At 47.6% G+C, this 15,818-nt stretch overlaps 1 protein-coding gene across 1 annotated transcript; it reads right to left on the bottom strand.

Annotated features, from left to right (window-relative positions):
• Positions 1-1,841: 1,841 nt before the first annotated feature.
• On the bottom strand, positions 1,842-15,680 carry LOC133362861 (uncharacterized). The gene is made up of 5 exons (XM_061581803.1): positions 15,568-15,680; positions 13,917-14,029; positions 9,066-9,121; positions 5,063-5,151; positions 1,842-2,351 (listed from the first exon to the last, which is right to left on the bottom strand). Exons 2-5 carry the CDS (start codon positions 13,952-13,954, stop codon positions 1,842-1,844), a joined length of 693 nt encoding a protein of 230 aa, XP_061437787.1. The 5' UTR covers positions 13,955-14,029; positions 15,568-15,680.
• Positions 15,681-15,818: the final 138 nt, after the last annotated feature.

Here is a 15,818-nt window from a genome sequence, read left to right as displayed (position 1 = left end):
CCCAACGTCTTGTCTCTTCTCACAATACAAGTTCCTAGAATCAACCACCCGCGCCTGCAACATGGCTCATCCCAGAGGTCGCAATTGGGTACCCGATACCCGTACCCTACCCGTACCCGGCCGGGTACGGGTAGGGTACGGGTACGGCCGGGTACGGGTAGGGTACGGGTACGGGTAGGGGTGACCAGCCCCTCCCCACCCAGCCCCACCCTCCCCAGCCAGCCCCACCCCTCCCACCCCCCACCCAGCCCCTCACTACCCTCCCCTCCCCACCCTCCCCTCCCAGCCCCTCCCCACCCAGCCCCTCCCCACCCTCCCCACCCAGCCCCTCCCCACCCTCCCCACCCAGCCCCTCCACACCCTCCCCACCCAGCCCCTCCCCACCCAGCCCCTCCCCACCCTCCCCTCCCAGCCCCTCCCCACCCTCCCCACCCAGCCCCACTCCTCCTACCCCCACCCAGACCCACCCTCTCCACCCAGCCCCACCCCTCCCATTTTTGGATGCACGGCGGACGGGCGGACGGACACAACAATCCCCTGTGGGCTGCTGTAACCAGGAGGTTCCTACCAGTATTATAGGAAAGCAAAGACCCTCGCCCTCCACAAGCTAAGGCCAGACGAACCCTCCGTGCCGTTCAGTGGCCAACCCAACCCCCCGCTACTCCCACCGGCACTCTCCGTTGGTCACGGCAAAGTGCGGTGCACGGCCGTCAGTCCCCACCACCCCCCCGGGTTCCTCTCAACTCCCTCGGCCGCTCGTGCGCAAGTCGCTTCCACGTGCTCTTAGTTCTTTCGGTAAAGTCACCATGTAGGTAAAAAAATGAAATTAAAATTAATTTTTAAAATAATCACGACGTTTCGGAGGCGGAAGCTTGCGTTGCCTCCGAAACGTCGTGATTTTTTTATTAATTTCAATTTCATTTTTTTACCTACGCGGTGACTTTACCGAAAGAACTAAGAGTATGAATCCTTGCAGTCGCGAAAGCTTCTAGTCGGTTCCACGTGCTCACCGCTGAGGGCCGAGCGAGCTTGAACGTGTTGCCGTGTGGAATGAGAAAAGTTCGCGAGGCACCGGTCTGTCTCGAACTACGCCATGGCACCTATTCGACACCCGCGCGCAACATTTCTGCGTCCATCCAGCAACCCGCGTTGCCACCACGGTGATGGATTACAGGCCACGCGCCTATCCACCACCACCACCACCCGGTTATCAATATCACATCGCGAGCTGTTGATTGTTGGGAAATGGGTTACCTTGGGGACATCATGTCGTCATCGTCATGTGCTGCCATGTACTCTTCTTGTGCTTCTACGTCATCTTCTTGTGCTGCGCCATCTCCTGCTGTTATGTCATCTCCTTCTGTTATGTCATCTCCTCCTGCTGTTATGTCATCTTCTTCTGTTATGTCATCTCCTCCTGATACATCATCTCCTGCTACATCATCTCCTTCTGTTATGTCATCTTCTTCTGCTGCACAATCTCTTGTGCTGATGTAATCTTCTTCTGCTGCACAATCTCCTTGTGCTACACCATCTCCTGCTACATCATCTCCTGCTGTTATGTCATCTCCTTCTGTTATGTAATCTTCTTCTGCTGCACAATCTTCTTGTGCTACACCATCTCCTGCTACACCATCTCCTGCTAACCATCTCCTGCTACATCTCCTCCTGCTACATCATCTCCTTCTGTTATGTCATCTTCTTGTGCTACACCATCTCCTGCTACACCATCTCCTGCTACATCATCTTCTTGTGCTGCGCCATCTCCTGCTGTTATGTCATCTCCTTCTGTTATGTCATCTTCTTCTGCTGCACAATCTTCTTGTGCTACACACTCTCTGCTACATCATCTCCTGTGCTACATCATCTCCTCCTGTGCTACAACCATCTGCTTGTGCTACATCATCTTCTTGTACTACTAAATCTGCTTGTGTGCTTACACCATCTGCTTGTGCTGCTGTGTGGTATTCCTGTGCTACATCATCTCCTTCTGCTATGTCATCTTCTTGTGCTACACCATCTCCTGCTACATCATCATCTTCTGTTATGTCATCATCTTCTGTTATGTCATCATCTTCTGTTATGTAATCATCTTCTGTTATGTCATCATCTTCTGTTATGTCATCATCTTCTGTTATATCATCGCCTTCTGTTATATCATCTCCTCCTGCTACAGCATCTCCTTCTGTTACGCCATCTGCTTGTGCTGCTGTGCCATCTGCTTGTGCTGCTGTGTGGTATTCCTGTGCTAATGTGCCATCTCCTCGTGGCGCAGATGTGGAAGGCGTGGCTTGGGAAGAAGATACTTTTTCTCTGGTGAAAGCAGATGACTCGGGACATCCAATTGATTCCTGAATATATAAACAAATATACACATCGCGATAAACAACACAAGCAAACACCGTGACACACACACACACGTGCCGTCTACCGTTAAACGCGTCAGATGTGCCCATCGGTGATCGCTCGTAATCTTGTCTCGGCGTGTTACGGTCAAATTTCGATTTAAAGCTTCTTTCGTGACTGCAGCAGGGATTCATCTTCTTGGTTCTTTCGGTAAAGTCGTCACGTAGAAGGGAAGTAATAAAATAATAAAAATAAAACATAATAAAATAATTCTCACGACGTTTCGGCTACAACGCAAGCAGCCGTCTTCAGGTGAAGAATGAGACACTGCCAAGCTTGGAGCTTATATATAAGCTGGGTTGGAGGTGGAAGAAGAGCGCCTTAACAAAAAAGAATGTGCATATCAAGCTCATATATAAGCTCCAAGCTTGGCAGTGTTTCATTCTTCACCTGAAGACGGCTGCTTGCGTTGTGGCCGAAACGTCGTGAGAATTATTTTATTATGTTTTATTTTTATTATTTTATTACTTCCCTTCTACGTGGTGACTTTATCGAAAGAACCAAGAAGATGTTACGGTCGTTAAACGTTTCGCCTCGCTCGATTTCGAACTCAAGATTTCTCCGCCGTTAATTCTTCGCAACCAAAGGACCCCCTCTCCAAAAACCCCGCGGGCAAATCGGCTCGTAGCGACGCTCCCAAGAATGTAACGACGAGGGAGGATTTGAGTGCGTAGGGCCCCCTTGCTACACCGACTCCTGAGTAGCTTCAAGCGCCACTCATTGCATCTCGTCACTGCCGTCGGCAGTCTGGCCAAGGGGGCACCCCCACTGGCAGCTGTCCCTGTGTGGCACGAGGTGTACCACAGCAGCGGCGAGCGAGCGGGAGGTCATTTGACAGTCTTCCATTTCATTCGAGGCTATTTTGAAATGAGGACCGACGGGGGTGGGCCAGTCTGCGGCCCGCAATCGAAAGGTCACGAGTTCAACCGCTGATTGGATTGCCGACTAAGCCCATCATCATCATCATCCCTCTCTCTGCGCTGTAATGAGTTAATGAGGACGTCACCCTGCTGCTGCTGCTGCTGCTCTATATAAGAACGGGAGACACAGCAGAGACCCTCAGCATTCTGGCGAATTGTGCGATGATGATGCTGGATGCAATTACCAGCGAAACGTCACAGCGCTACTCAAATAGTAAATTGTTGTGGTTTCACGCTTCAACACACACCGGTGTGGGGGCTAAAGCAGTGAACTATTTTGTCTTTTGTCAACGTGACACTTTTTTACCGATTGGCCGTGTCGGGTGGTGGAGGGTTACGACACATTTATAAATAACGCGGCGATCTAAACCCAAACACGTTGATTGTGAATAAAATAATAACGATAACCACCAGACAGACAGGGAAGCCAATAAGTGGTTGGTCCTATGGAGGGACTCACCCTCACCATAGGATCACGTGGGATTTCCAGCATTGGCGTCGGTACGGGATTGGTGTCTGGCTGTAGAACTTTGGGGTACCTGATAATTGTTTTTTTACCCTTCTATCTGGCAACAAAACTGACACCTTTTTACAAGGATAATGTGCACATTATCAGAGTTATGTCTTTTGTTTGCATTACGACTGCAGGTATTGCGGTCTATGCAAGCATGACTCCTTGTAAAAAAAAGGTGTCAGTTTTGTTGCCAGATAGAAGGGTAAAAAAACAATTATCATATTTTTACTGGCAAATGAGGTTCCCATAGTGTAGATGTTGCCCCGAGCTCTCATACTCTGATGGTGCGTTGTCTTTGAGTTGTGCGTCTTTTGGCGTCATCTGTCTAACCCATGTGAGACTAGGCTCTAAGGAAAGCTGTCTCGGGTGTGGACCAATCAACTTCAAGGACCATGTGAGACTAGGCTCTAAGGAAAGCTGTCTCGGGTGTGGACCAATCAACTTCAGGACCATGTGAGACTAGGCTCTAAGGAAAGCTGTCTCGGGTGTGGACCAATCAACTTCAAGGACCATGGAGACTAGGCTCTAAGGAAAGCTGTCTCGGGTGTGGACCAATCAACTTCAAGGACCATGTGAGACTAGGCTCTAAGGAAAGCTGTCTCGGGTGTGGACCAATCAACTTCAAGGACCATGTGAGGATAGGCTCTAAGGAAAGCTGTCTCGGGTGTGGACCAATCACTTCAAGGACCATGTGAGACTAGGCTCTAAGGAAAGCTGTCTCGGGTGTGGACCAATCAACTTCAAGGACCATGTGAGACTAGGCTCTGAGGAAAGCTGTCTCGGGTGTGGACCAATCAACTTCAAGGACCATGTGAGACTAGGCTCTAAGGAAAGCTGTCTCGGGTGTGGACCAATCAACTTCAAGGACCATGTGAGACTAGGCTCTAAGGAAAGCTGTCTCGGGGTGGGGACCAATCAACTTCAAGGACCATGTGAGACTAGGCTCTAAGGAAAGCTGCTCGGGTGTGGACCAATCAACTTCAAGGACCATGTGAGACTAGGCTCTAAGGAAGCTGTCTCGGGGTGTGGACCAATCAACTTCAAGGACAGTGCATATATTATCAGAGTTATGTCTTTTGTTTGCATTACGACTGCAGGTATTGCTGTCTATACAAATCATGACTCCTTGTAAAAAGGTGTCAGTTTTGTTGCCAGATAGAAGGGTAAAAACCAATTATCATATTTTTACTGGCAAATGAGGTTCCCATAGTTTTGCTGGTACCTGATTCATCCACAGGGGGTTGGCGGTGCCGGTCTCGGGCTCCATGTGGCCTGTGTCCATTGCTTCGTCTTCATCTTCTACTTCTTCTTCTTAAAGACACAAAAGTTACGAGCACAAGTCAGATCTGAAACACGGCAGAACTGATTCTTCGGCCGTTGCCGATCATTGCTACAACTCGGTGGGCTCTCATGAAATTGTCTTTTCCGAGACCAAGGTTCTCTGCAAACCTCCTGGCTACCATCAAAGGTTTGTACACGAAGCCATACAAATATACAAACACAGACATAATTTCAACCGTGATGACGGTTACAAACTGAGTAATCATTGGAAAGATGTATTGACCATGCAAAAAAGATTTAACTACACTTATTGGACCATCTTATTTGACAGACAACTATTACAGGTTATTGATAGACAGCCAGGCTTGTTTTACCAGGTTTAGTTGTTTCTTTTTTCACACTATTGTTACGTAGGCCAGGCTTAGTCACAAACCGTACCTCTCCATAACAAAGGCTCAGCCTCTTAAGCCTCACCTTACCGTATTAATAAAAGTATGCCGTACTTGGCCCTACCCCCCCTCTCCAACCATTATATAATCGGAGTGGTAGCTCCTGAAATCTCTCATTTACTTGATACGGCTGTCGTGGCTGTGACGGTTCCACCTGAAGACGGAAGCTTGTGTTGCCTCCGAAACGTCGTGATTTTTATTTTACTCTTATTAATTTTAATGTTTTACCTACACGGTGACTTTACCGAAACAACCTAAGAATAAAAGCTACTTTGTTTAACCCGTAGGCTTTCGCGACCATGTCTGTCGCTTACCCTATTAGTAATCCAACCGGTAACGGATATCCATTCTGATGTAGATGCACGTGTAGTGGTGGTAACTACTCGCTGTTCGCAAACTGTGAGAGCTGATCGTAAACAAGGTTTTCCCGCTCAATCAAACGGTCAGGGTCAAATGGGGTGAGGTAGGATCCAAACGCCAGATTGGGAAGGACCAATCGGAGGGTCCCACAAGGTGGCCGGGGATTGGACAACGCGGCCACGAACAGGTATACAAGCCGGAGCGCTGAGAGCTCTGGAGGAGTTCTGCTACACGAAGACCCAAGTCGGCCGAAGACGTCTAGGACCCTGGACCAAGCCGTCCAGCCCTCGTCAGGGCTCGGGCTCAGAGTCACCAGCGGTCGGGGAGAGATCCCCTAGGTCAGGGGTCGGGAACCTTGTTGACTGGGAGAGCCATAAAAGCCAAATATTTCTAAATATATTTCATTGAGAGCCATATAGTAATTTTTAACGTATAATAAATTAAATACGTCTTACTTTTAATGTGACTTCTGGTCACGGGACCTGTGACCCGATAAATTTTATCTTCAAAACTAATTTCTGTTTACTTTAAAATGACACACTATTATTAAGCAAATATCACAAGTATTTTAAAATCAGTTCCAAACTGATTTTATTTTTTTATTTTTTTATTATAATTTTTTTCAACTCAAAATTGTCTGGGAGCCATATGCCGTCACCGGAAGAGCCATGTGTATGGCTCGCGGGCCACAGGTTCCCGACCGCTGCCCTAGGTCCAGCCAGAGGACGCTGGGAGAGCAGGGAGATTAGACAGCCTGCAAGGTCCGGAGACTTGTACCTTCTGAGGGTAACGGGTGAGGGGACCGTATACCCCCTTAGTGTGATAGGGGCTGTGTGTTAAGATAATAAACAGTGTGTGCCATAAAGAAGTCCAGAAGTCCGTCCTTACAACACTACACACGCATTAACCCTCCCACACCTCTGGTCTTCGCACCGGATTGGCCCACACAAGTGACGCCGTCACACTGATCCCCTCTATTTGAGACCGAAACACGAGGAGAATTTCTCCACGACTCTGCGGCTGTCGCCTGATGATGCCGGGTGTTGTGATTACCGGCGAAACGTCACAGCTACTCGAATCGTAAATGTTGTGAGCTGACTCTCCGACACAACATTACGCTGAACTAGTAACGAGTTGGCGCGCTTTCTTTACGTGGCAAACCTTCCCACTCGGCTGAACTAGTAACGAGTTGGCGCGCTTTCACTACGTGGCAAAACCTTCCCACTCGGCTGAACTAGTAACGAGTTGGCGCGCTTTCTTTACGTGGCAAACCTTCCACTCGGCTGAACTAGTAACGAGTTGGCGCGCTTTCTTTACGTGGCAAACCTTCCCACTCGGCTGTATTGGGCGGGTTATGGTTAGGGTTGTGATTACCGGCGAAACGTCACAGCTACTGGAATTGTAAATGTTGTGAGTTGACTCTCCAACACACCAGTGCGCTGAACTAGTAACGAGTTGGCGCGCTTTATTTACGTGGCAACCTCCCACTCGGCTGAACTAGTAACGAGTTGGCGCGCTTTCACTACGTGGCAAACCTTCCCAACTCGGCTGTATTGGGCGGGTTATGGTTAGGGTTGTGATTACCGGCGAAACGACACAGCTACGCGAATGTAAATGTTGTGAGCTGACTCTCCAACACACCAGTGCGCTGAAACTAGTAACGAGTTGCCGCGCTTTCACTACGTGGCAAACCTTCCCACTCGGCTGTATTGGGTGGGTTATGGTTCGGATTACCGGCGAAACGTCACAGCTACTCGAATTGTAAATGTTGTGAGCTCACTGTCCAACACACCAGTGCGCTGAACTAGTAACGAGTTGGCGCGCTTTCACTACGTGGCAAACCTTCCCACTCGGCTGTATTGGGCGGTGGCGGGTTTAACGACGCGCGCATATTTACGCGATCAAACACGAAAATCACGGAACAGCTTCGGTCGTTCGGCACGCGAACAGCTGTCGCCACCAATGACAATCGGCATAAAGATACGGGGCAAAGTTTAATCGAGTATATAATTACAATAACACCGCCTCACATCGTTGCACCTGATGAGTTAATGAGTCAATGATGACGTCCACTATATAAGCAGCAGGGTGACGTCATCGCTAGTTAGTGATGACGTCACCCTGCTGCTGCTGCTCTATACAAGCAGCAGGGTGACGTCATCACTAGTTAATGATGACGTCACCCTGCTGCTCTATATAAGCAGCAGGATGACGTCATCGCTAGTGAATGATGACGTCACCCTGCTGCTCTATATAAGCAGCAGGTGACGTCATCACTAGTAACGATGACGTCACCCTGCTGCTGCTGCTCTATACAAGCAGCAGGGTGACGTCATCGCTAGTTAGTGATGACGTCACCCTGCTGCTGCTGCTCTATATAAGCAGCAGGGTGACGTCATCACTAGTTAGTGATGACGTCACCCTGCTGCTGCTGCTCTATATATAAGCAGCAGGGTGACGTCATCACTAGTTAACGATGACGTCACCTGCTGCTGCTGCTCTATATAAGCAGCAGGGTGACGTCATCACTAGTCAACGATGACGTCACCCTGCTGCTGCTGCTGCTTATATAGAGCAGCAGGGTGACGTCATCACTAGTGATGACGTCATCACTAGTGAATGATGACGTCACCTGCTGCAGCTGCTGCTGCTGCCGCTCTATATAAGAACGGGAGACACAGCAGAGCCCCTCAAGATTCTGGCGAATTGTGCGATGATGCTGCTGGATGCAATTACCAGCGAAACGTCACAGCGCTACTCAAATAGTAAACGTTGTGGTTTCACGCTTCAACACACACCGGTGTGGGGGCTAAAGCAGCGAACTAATTTGTCTTTTGTCAACGTGACACTGTTTTACCGATTGGCCGTGTCGGGTGGTGGAGGGTTACGACACATTTATAAATAACGCGGCGATCTAACACCCAAACATGTTGATTGTGAACACGGGGAAAAGGTCACGAGGGAAATAAAAACTATCTGCAAGTAAGAAAAACTACACGCAAATAAACGTACGCACATTTCAGCGGGTTACGGGACGTCCCGTATGACGACGGGGTTTCGCGTGGCCAGGTCTAGCCCGCCACGAGTAGCCACGAGTGTGATCGCACAGCGCCCACAGACCCCTTGCGTACGTACCCATGTCGCGTGCTTCTTGGGCCGTCTTTGTAGGCGCCCCTCGTCTGTTGTGACGCCTGTGAAGACAGCGCAGCCTCGTCACCGCCAATCGAGCTCAGGTCGACAGGAAGCGACGTTTGCCTTGCGGTCAAAACGTCGTCGTTTTTTTAAAACCCTTTATATTAAGTTCGCTTGCTTGCTTTGCTAACGACCGTGCAAATCCTTCGGTCGTTTTTTAACCCACTTCCCGTGATCCAATCGAGCTGACATTTTGCTACACAGACTCGTTGTGCGTGACAATTAATGTTCGTGAATTTTTTTTTCCAAAATTTTACACTGTTTAGGGAAAACAAATTAAATATTTAATTACCAATTGCTTAATGGTGGCATGCAATCATCTGACCCATAGGTGGCAGCCATCTCAAGCCAGAGGACGAGAGGACTCTAGCCGCCACGCATATAAAGGATTTATAGTGAAAAACTTTGTTTTTACGGGTTACACTTATTGTTATTTCTAACTGAACACATTCATAAATTATGTTGATGCGTTGCGATCGAAACGTCGTGGGTTTTTGCTTTAATAATTTTCAATTGATTATTATTATTATTTTTCTTATTTTTATTTAATTTTATTATTTTTAATTGTATTTTCTATCTACCCGACTTCACCGAAAGACCCAAGAATATGGATTCCTGAAGTCACGAAAGCTTTAAGTCAAGATCCAGTTCTGACCGTTCTCAAGTAAATCCGCCTATTCGAACTTACTTGGTGTCACCCCTGGGACACCCTTGCGAATGGAACGCTTGCAGCTCATGCGATTTTCCACGTGATATGATAACAACGGTGTGTACAGGCAGTCCCCGACTTACGACTCTCACTACAACAACACGCACAGACAGTCCCCGACTTACGACTCTCACTATAACAACATGCACAGACAGTCCCCGACTTACGACTCTCACTATAACAACATGCACAGACAGTCCCCGACTTACGACTCTCACTATAACACATGCACAGACAGTCCCCTACTTACGACTCTCACTATAACAACATGCACAGACAGTCCCCTACTTACGACTCTCACTACAACACATGTACAGACAGTCCCCTACTTACGACTCTCACTATAACAACACGCACAGACAGTCCCGACTTACGACTCTCACTATAACAACATGCACAGACAGTCCCCGACTTACGACTCTCACTATAACAACATGCACAGACAGTCCCCGACTTACGACTCTCACTACAACACATGCACAGACAGTCCCCTACTTACGACTCTCACTATACAACATGCACAGACAGTCCCCGACTTACGACTCTCACTATAACAACAGGCACAGACAGTCCCCGACTTACGACTCTCACTATAACAACATGCACAGACAGTCCCCGACTTACGACTCTCACTATAACAACATGCACAGACAGTCCCCTACTTACGACTCTCACTATAACAACATGCACAGATAGTCCCCGACTTACGACTCTCACTATAACAACATGCACAGACAGTCCCCTACTTACGACTCTCACTATAACAACATGCACAGACAGTCCCCGACTTACGACTCTCACTATAACAACATGCACAGACAGTCCCCGACTTACGACTCTCACTATAACAACATGCACAGACAGTCCCCGACTTACGACTCTCACTATAACAACATGCAACAGACAGTCCCCGACTTACGACTCTCACTATAACAACATGCACAGACAGTCCCTCTACTTACGACTCTCACTATAACAACATGCACAGACAGTCCCCTACTTACGACTCTCACTACAACAACACGCACAGACAGTCCCCGACTTACGACTCTCACTATAACAACACGCACAGACAGTCCCCTACTTACAATTCTCACAATAACAACATGTACAGACAGTCCCGACTTACGACTCTCACTATAACAACATGCACAGACAGTCCCCTACTTACGACTCTCACTATAACAACATGCACAGACAGTCCCCTACTTACGACTCTCACTATAACACACGCAAGACAGTCCCCTACTTACGACTCTCACTATAAAAACATGCACAGACAGTCCCCGACTTACGACTCTCACTATAACAACATGCACAGACAGTCCCCTACTTACGATCTCACTATAACAACATGTACAGACAGTCCCCGACTTACGACTCTCACTATACAACACGCACAGACAGTCCCCTACTTACGACTCTCACTATAACAACATGCACAGACAGTCCCCGACTTACGACTCTCACTATAAAAACATGCACAGACAGTCCCCGACTTACGACTCTCACTATAACAACATGCACAGACAGTCCCCTACTTACGACTCTCACTATAACAACATGTACAGACAGTCCCCGACTTACGACTCTCACTATAACAACACGCACAGACAGTCCCCTACTTACGACTCTCACTATAACAACATGCACAGACAGTCCCCGACTTACGACTCTCACTATAACAACATGCACAGACAGTCCCCTACTTACGACTCTCACTATACAACATGTACAGACAGTCCCCGACTTACGACTCTCACTATAACAACATGCACAGACAGTCCCCTACTTACGACTCTCACTATAACAACATGCACAGACAGTCCCCGACTTACGACTCTCACTATAACAACATGCACAGGGCAGTCCCCTACTTACGACTCTCACTATAACAACATGTACAGGCAGTCCCCGACTTACGACTCTCACTATAACAACATGCACAGGCAGTCCCCTACTTACGACTCTCACTATAACAACATGCACAGGCAGTCCCCGACTTACGACTCTCACTATAACAACACGCACAGACAGTCCCCGACTTACGACTCTCACTACAACACGCACAGACAGTCCCCGACTTACGACTCTCACTATAACAACATGCACAGACAGTCCCCGACTTACGACTCTCACTAGAACACATGTACAGGCAGTCCCCGACTTACGACGGAGATGCGTTACGATGACCCCATCATCGTAAGTCGAAATGTCGTAAGTCGAAGATGGCCTATAGCCTACCCAGGAGTCTTACAGAACGGTGATAATTTAGCAACACAGAGCAATTTACAATACCGTACTGTATAAACTATATACTGTGTGTACTTATTAATTACAATACTGTATTGCACGGTAAAAATGTAAACTAAAAAACAATAACCACAATACTTGCAGTCAAATGCAAACAAAAACACAATACTCTGATAATGTATGCGTTGTCCTTGCAAATGATTGGTCACACCAGAGACAGCTTTCTTTGGAGCCTAGTCTCATATGGTGTTCGACCAGATGACGCCAATGCATAAATTATCAGAGTATTGTGTTTTTGTTTTGCATTTGACTGCAAGTATTGTGGTTAATGTAAGCCATGAGTCCTCGCAAAATGTGTCAGTTTGCCAGAAAAAAGGGGAAAACTCTATGAGTATATGTTGGTACTGGCAAAGGAGGTCCCATGATGTAGCTGCTCTACCCCGAGCTCTCATTACTCTGATGGTGCGTTGTCTTGAACTGTGTAACGCCTTTTGGCGTCGTCTGGTCGAACACCATATGAGACTAGGCTCTAAAGAAAGCTGTCTCTGGTGTGGACCAATCAGTTTCAAAGACAATGCATCAATTAATATCAGATGTGTTTTTTGTTTGCATTTGACTGCAACTATTGTGTTTAATGTAGACATGAGTCCTTGCAAAAGGTGTCAGTTTTGCCAGGAAAAAGGGTTAAACCCCTATGAGTATATGTTGGTACTGGCAAAGGAGGTCCCATAATGTAGCTGCTCACCCCGAGCTCTCGTTACTCTGATGGTGCGTTGTCTTTGAACTGTGTAACGCCTTTTGGCGTCATCTGGTCGAACACCGTATGAGACTAGGCTCTAAAGAAAGCTGCCTCTGGTGTGGACCAATCAGTTTCAAAAACAATGCATCAATTAATGATCAGAGTGTTGTTTTTGTTTTGCATTTGACTGCAACTATTGTGTTTAATGTAGACATGATTCCTTGCAAAAGGTGTCAGTTTTGTTGGCAGATAAAAGGGTGGAAAACCCTCCCTGTTAGTACCAGTGGTCATTCTTCGCCGGGGGTAGATGCGCCCCCCTGGGGATACGAGATTATCTTTCTTGCCAAGACGTGGCCGGATGTTTGTAGAAGGTTAAATCATCGAAACACTTTGTTTCATCAACCCCTATGTGTTTATTCTTTGGTTCTTTCGGTGAAGTCACGTCTAAAGATAAAGTAATAATTAAATAATAGCATTTTACGACGTTTCGATTGCAACACAATCATCATCATCGGGCATAAAAGAAATAGCAACAAAAATCTAACTAGAAAACTATAGACAGACATACAAGCAGACAGACATCACAAGGACACACAGAGAGAGAGGATGTCTGTCTGCTTGTATGTCTGTTATAGTTTTCTAGTTAGATTTTTGTCGCTATTTCTTTTATGCGATGATTACGATTGCTTGTGTTGCAATCGAAACGTCGTAATATGCTATTTAATTATTATTTTATTTTTCGATTTAAAGCTTCTTTCGTGACTGCAGGGATTCATCTTCTTGGTTCTTTCGGTAAAGTCACGTAGAAGGGAAGTGATATTATATTATTACATTATTATTTTATTATGTTTTATTATTATTTTATTATTATTTTATCTCTAGACGTGACTTCACCGAAAGAACCAAAGAATAATTCTTGCAGTCACGAAAGCTCCAAAATTAAGATTGAACCCCTATGTGTTTATTGACACGAGACAAAAATTACGAATTTCAAACCACAGGGGCGCAAGGCTGCGGTGACGGCAAAGAACCGCTGCATTCAAGCGAAGCCAACTTGGATTCACGAGTGGACGCCAAGTGAGAAATGGCTCACCTCATCCAGTCCGTAATCCACGGAGGGAGTTCTTTCATGATGGCGAGCGGCGCTTTGCTCCATCGAGGTGTGGGAAAACGGGTGACACTCCAGCCGCTGCCACCTGCAACTCCCTAAGAAAAGATACAAATGGCATCATCCCTCTGTATTATAATATAATGTTGGGGACGCGTCTTTCAATGCCGTATCTGTTTGTGTATATCTGCGTGCGTGTGAGCGCCGGGTGGCTAAAGCACAGCAAGTTGGCACAGTAGGGGGCACAGGTGGTGCATCAGCCAGTCGTCTCGGTCATCTCGGTCAGTCGACCCGTGGCACCTGCTGGGTCTGCCCCGTGACCTCCTGCCAGCGGGCGTTGGACACTTCACGTGGCAGCCTCAAGGTGCACATGGCCTGGCACAAGCGTCGTGGTGACGTCACCGCCACTTAGTGGCGAATGGCGGTTGTTGTTGTTGTTGTTGTGTGTGATGTCTGTGTATCTGTGTTGTGTGTGTCTGTGTGTGTGGGGAGCTACAGCGATCAGCGCTGGACTGTGCTTATCAACTCAGCGACCCAAGCTCAATTCCCGTTCACGACCAACAACGCCGGCGTGTTTATATTTGAATCGGTCCTGGGCTTCCCCTCGGTCGACTCAGCCTTAAACGGACACCTGGTGCGGTGTGCGAACGTCAGCATTTGGGGGAGACAAAGGCGGCCTGGTGCGGTTGTTACCCAAACACCGTGACGCCCCGACAGGTCTTCGCCAACAGCACTTGCCCCAACAGCCCGTGTAGGCTACACGGGGGACATTTGTGTAACTTAACCGACACCAGGCATCTGATAACCTTGAGAACACACAAAATGGGGGTGTTTTTTTTAGGGGGGGGGGGGATTGTTAAGTTGCCCAAAATATATTTTGTAAAGTCACGTAGAAGGGAAATAATAAAAATAAAAAAAAAAAATACAATTCTCGCGACGTTTCGGCCACAACGCAAGCAGCCGTCCTCAGGCGAAGAACAGGTCTGTCGGAAAGACAGCGTCTGAATGAACAGGTCTGTCGGAAAGACAGTCGGAAAGACAGACCTGTTCATTCAGACGCTGTCTTCCGACAGACCTGTTCATTCAGACGCTGTCTTTCCGACAGACCTGTTCATTCAGACGCTGTCTTTCCGACAGACCTGTTCATTCAGACGCTGTCTTTCCGACAGATGTTCATTCAGACGCTGTCTTTCCGACAGACCTGTTCATTAGACGCTGTCTTTCCGACAGACCTGTTCATTTAGACGCTGTCTTTCCGACAGACTGTTCATTCAGACGCTGTCTTTCCGACAGACCTGTTCATTCAGACGCTGTCTATCCGACAGACCTGTTCATTCAGACGCTGTCTTTCCGACAGACCTGTTCATTCAGATGCTGTCTTTCCGACAGACCTGTTCATTCAGACGCTGTCTTTCCGACAGACCTGTTCTTCACCTGAGGACGGCTGCTTGCGTTGTGGCCGAAACGTCGTGAGAATTGTATCTTATTATGTTTTATTTTTATTATTTTATTATTTCCCTTCTACGTGGTGACTTTACCGAAAGAACCAAGAAGATGAATCCCTGCAGTCACGAAAGCTTTAAATCGAAATATATTGTAGGTATGTGTGTGTTTTTGTCAAACAGCTGATGATTACCTCGTCGAATGGTTTTATGGGTTGAAGAGGTCTCTGAGGCTTCGTGAGCGGCGCCTGCTGCTGCGTGGAATCCAGATGCTCTTCTGGCGAAGGAGAGAAAAACACAACGCAACTCGGCAAACAATACGCGCGCGCGTTCGTTCCATTGCAAGTGACACCGAAATAGCGGATTTAACTACCTCGCCTGGTGTACAGGAGGTCGTGGGTTCGATCCCGACCCTGACGCTGCTGTGTATATTTGGAGTTTGCGT

The sequence above is a fragment of the Lethenteron reissneri genome, unplaced genomic scaffold (assembly GCF_015708825.2).
Source record: "Lethenteron reissneri isolate LAM-NWPU_2019-01 unplaced genomic scaffold, ASM1570882v1 scaffold_1630, whole genome shotgun sequence".
NCBI lineage: Eukaryota > Metazoa > Chordata > Hyperoartia > Petromyzontiformes > Petromyzontidae > Lethenteron > Lethenteron reissneri.
Note: the sequence above shows the minus strand (reverse complement) of the source record. Positions and strands in the feature narration are given on the sequence as shown.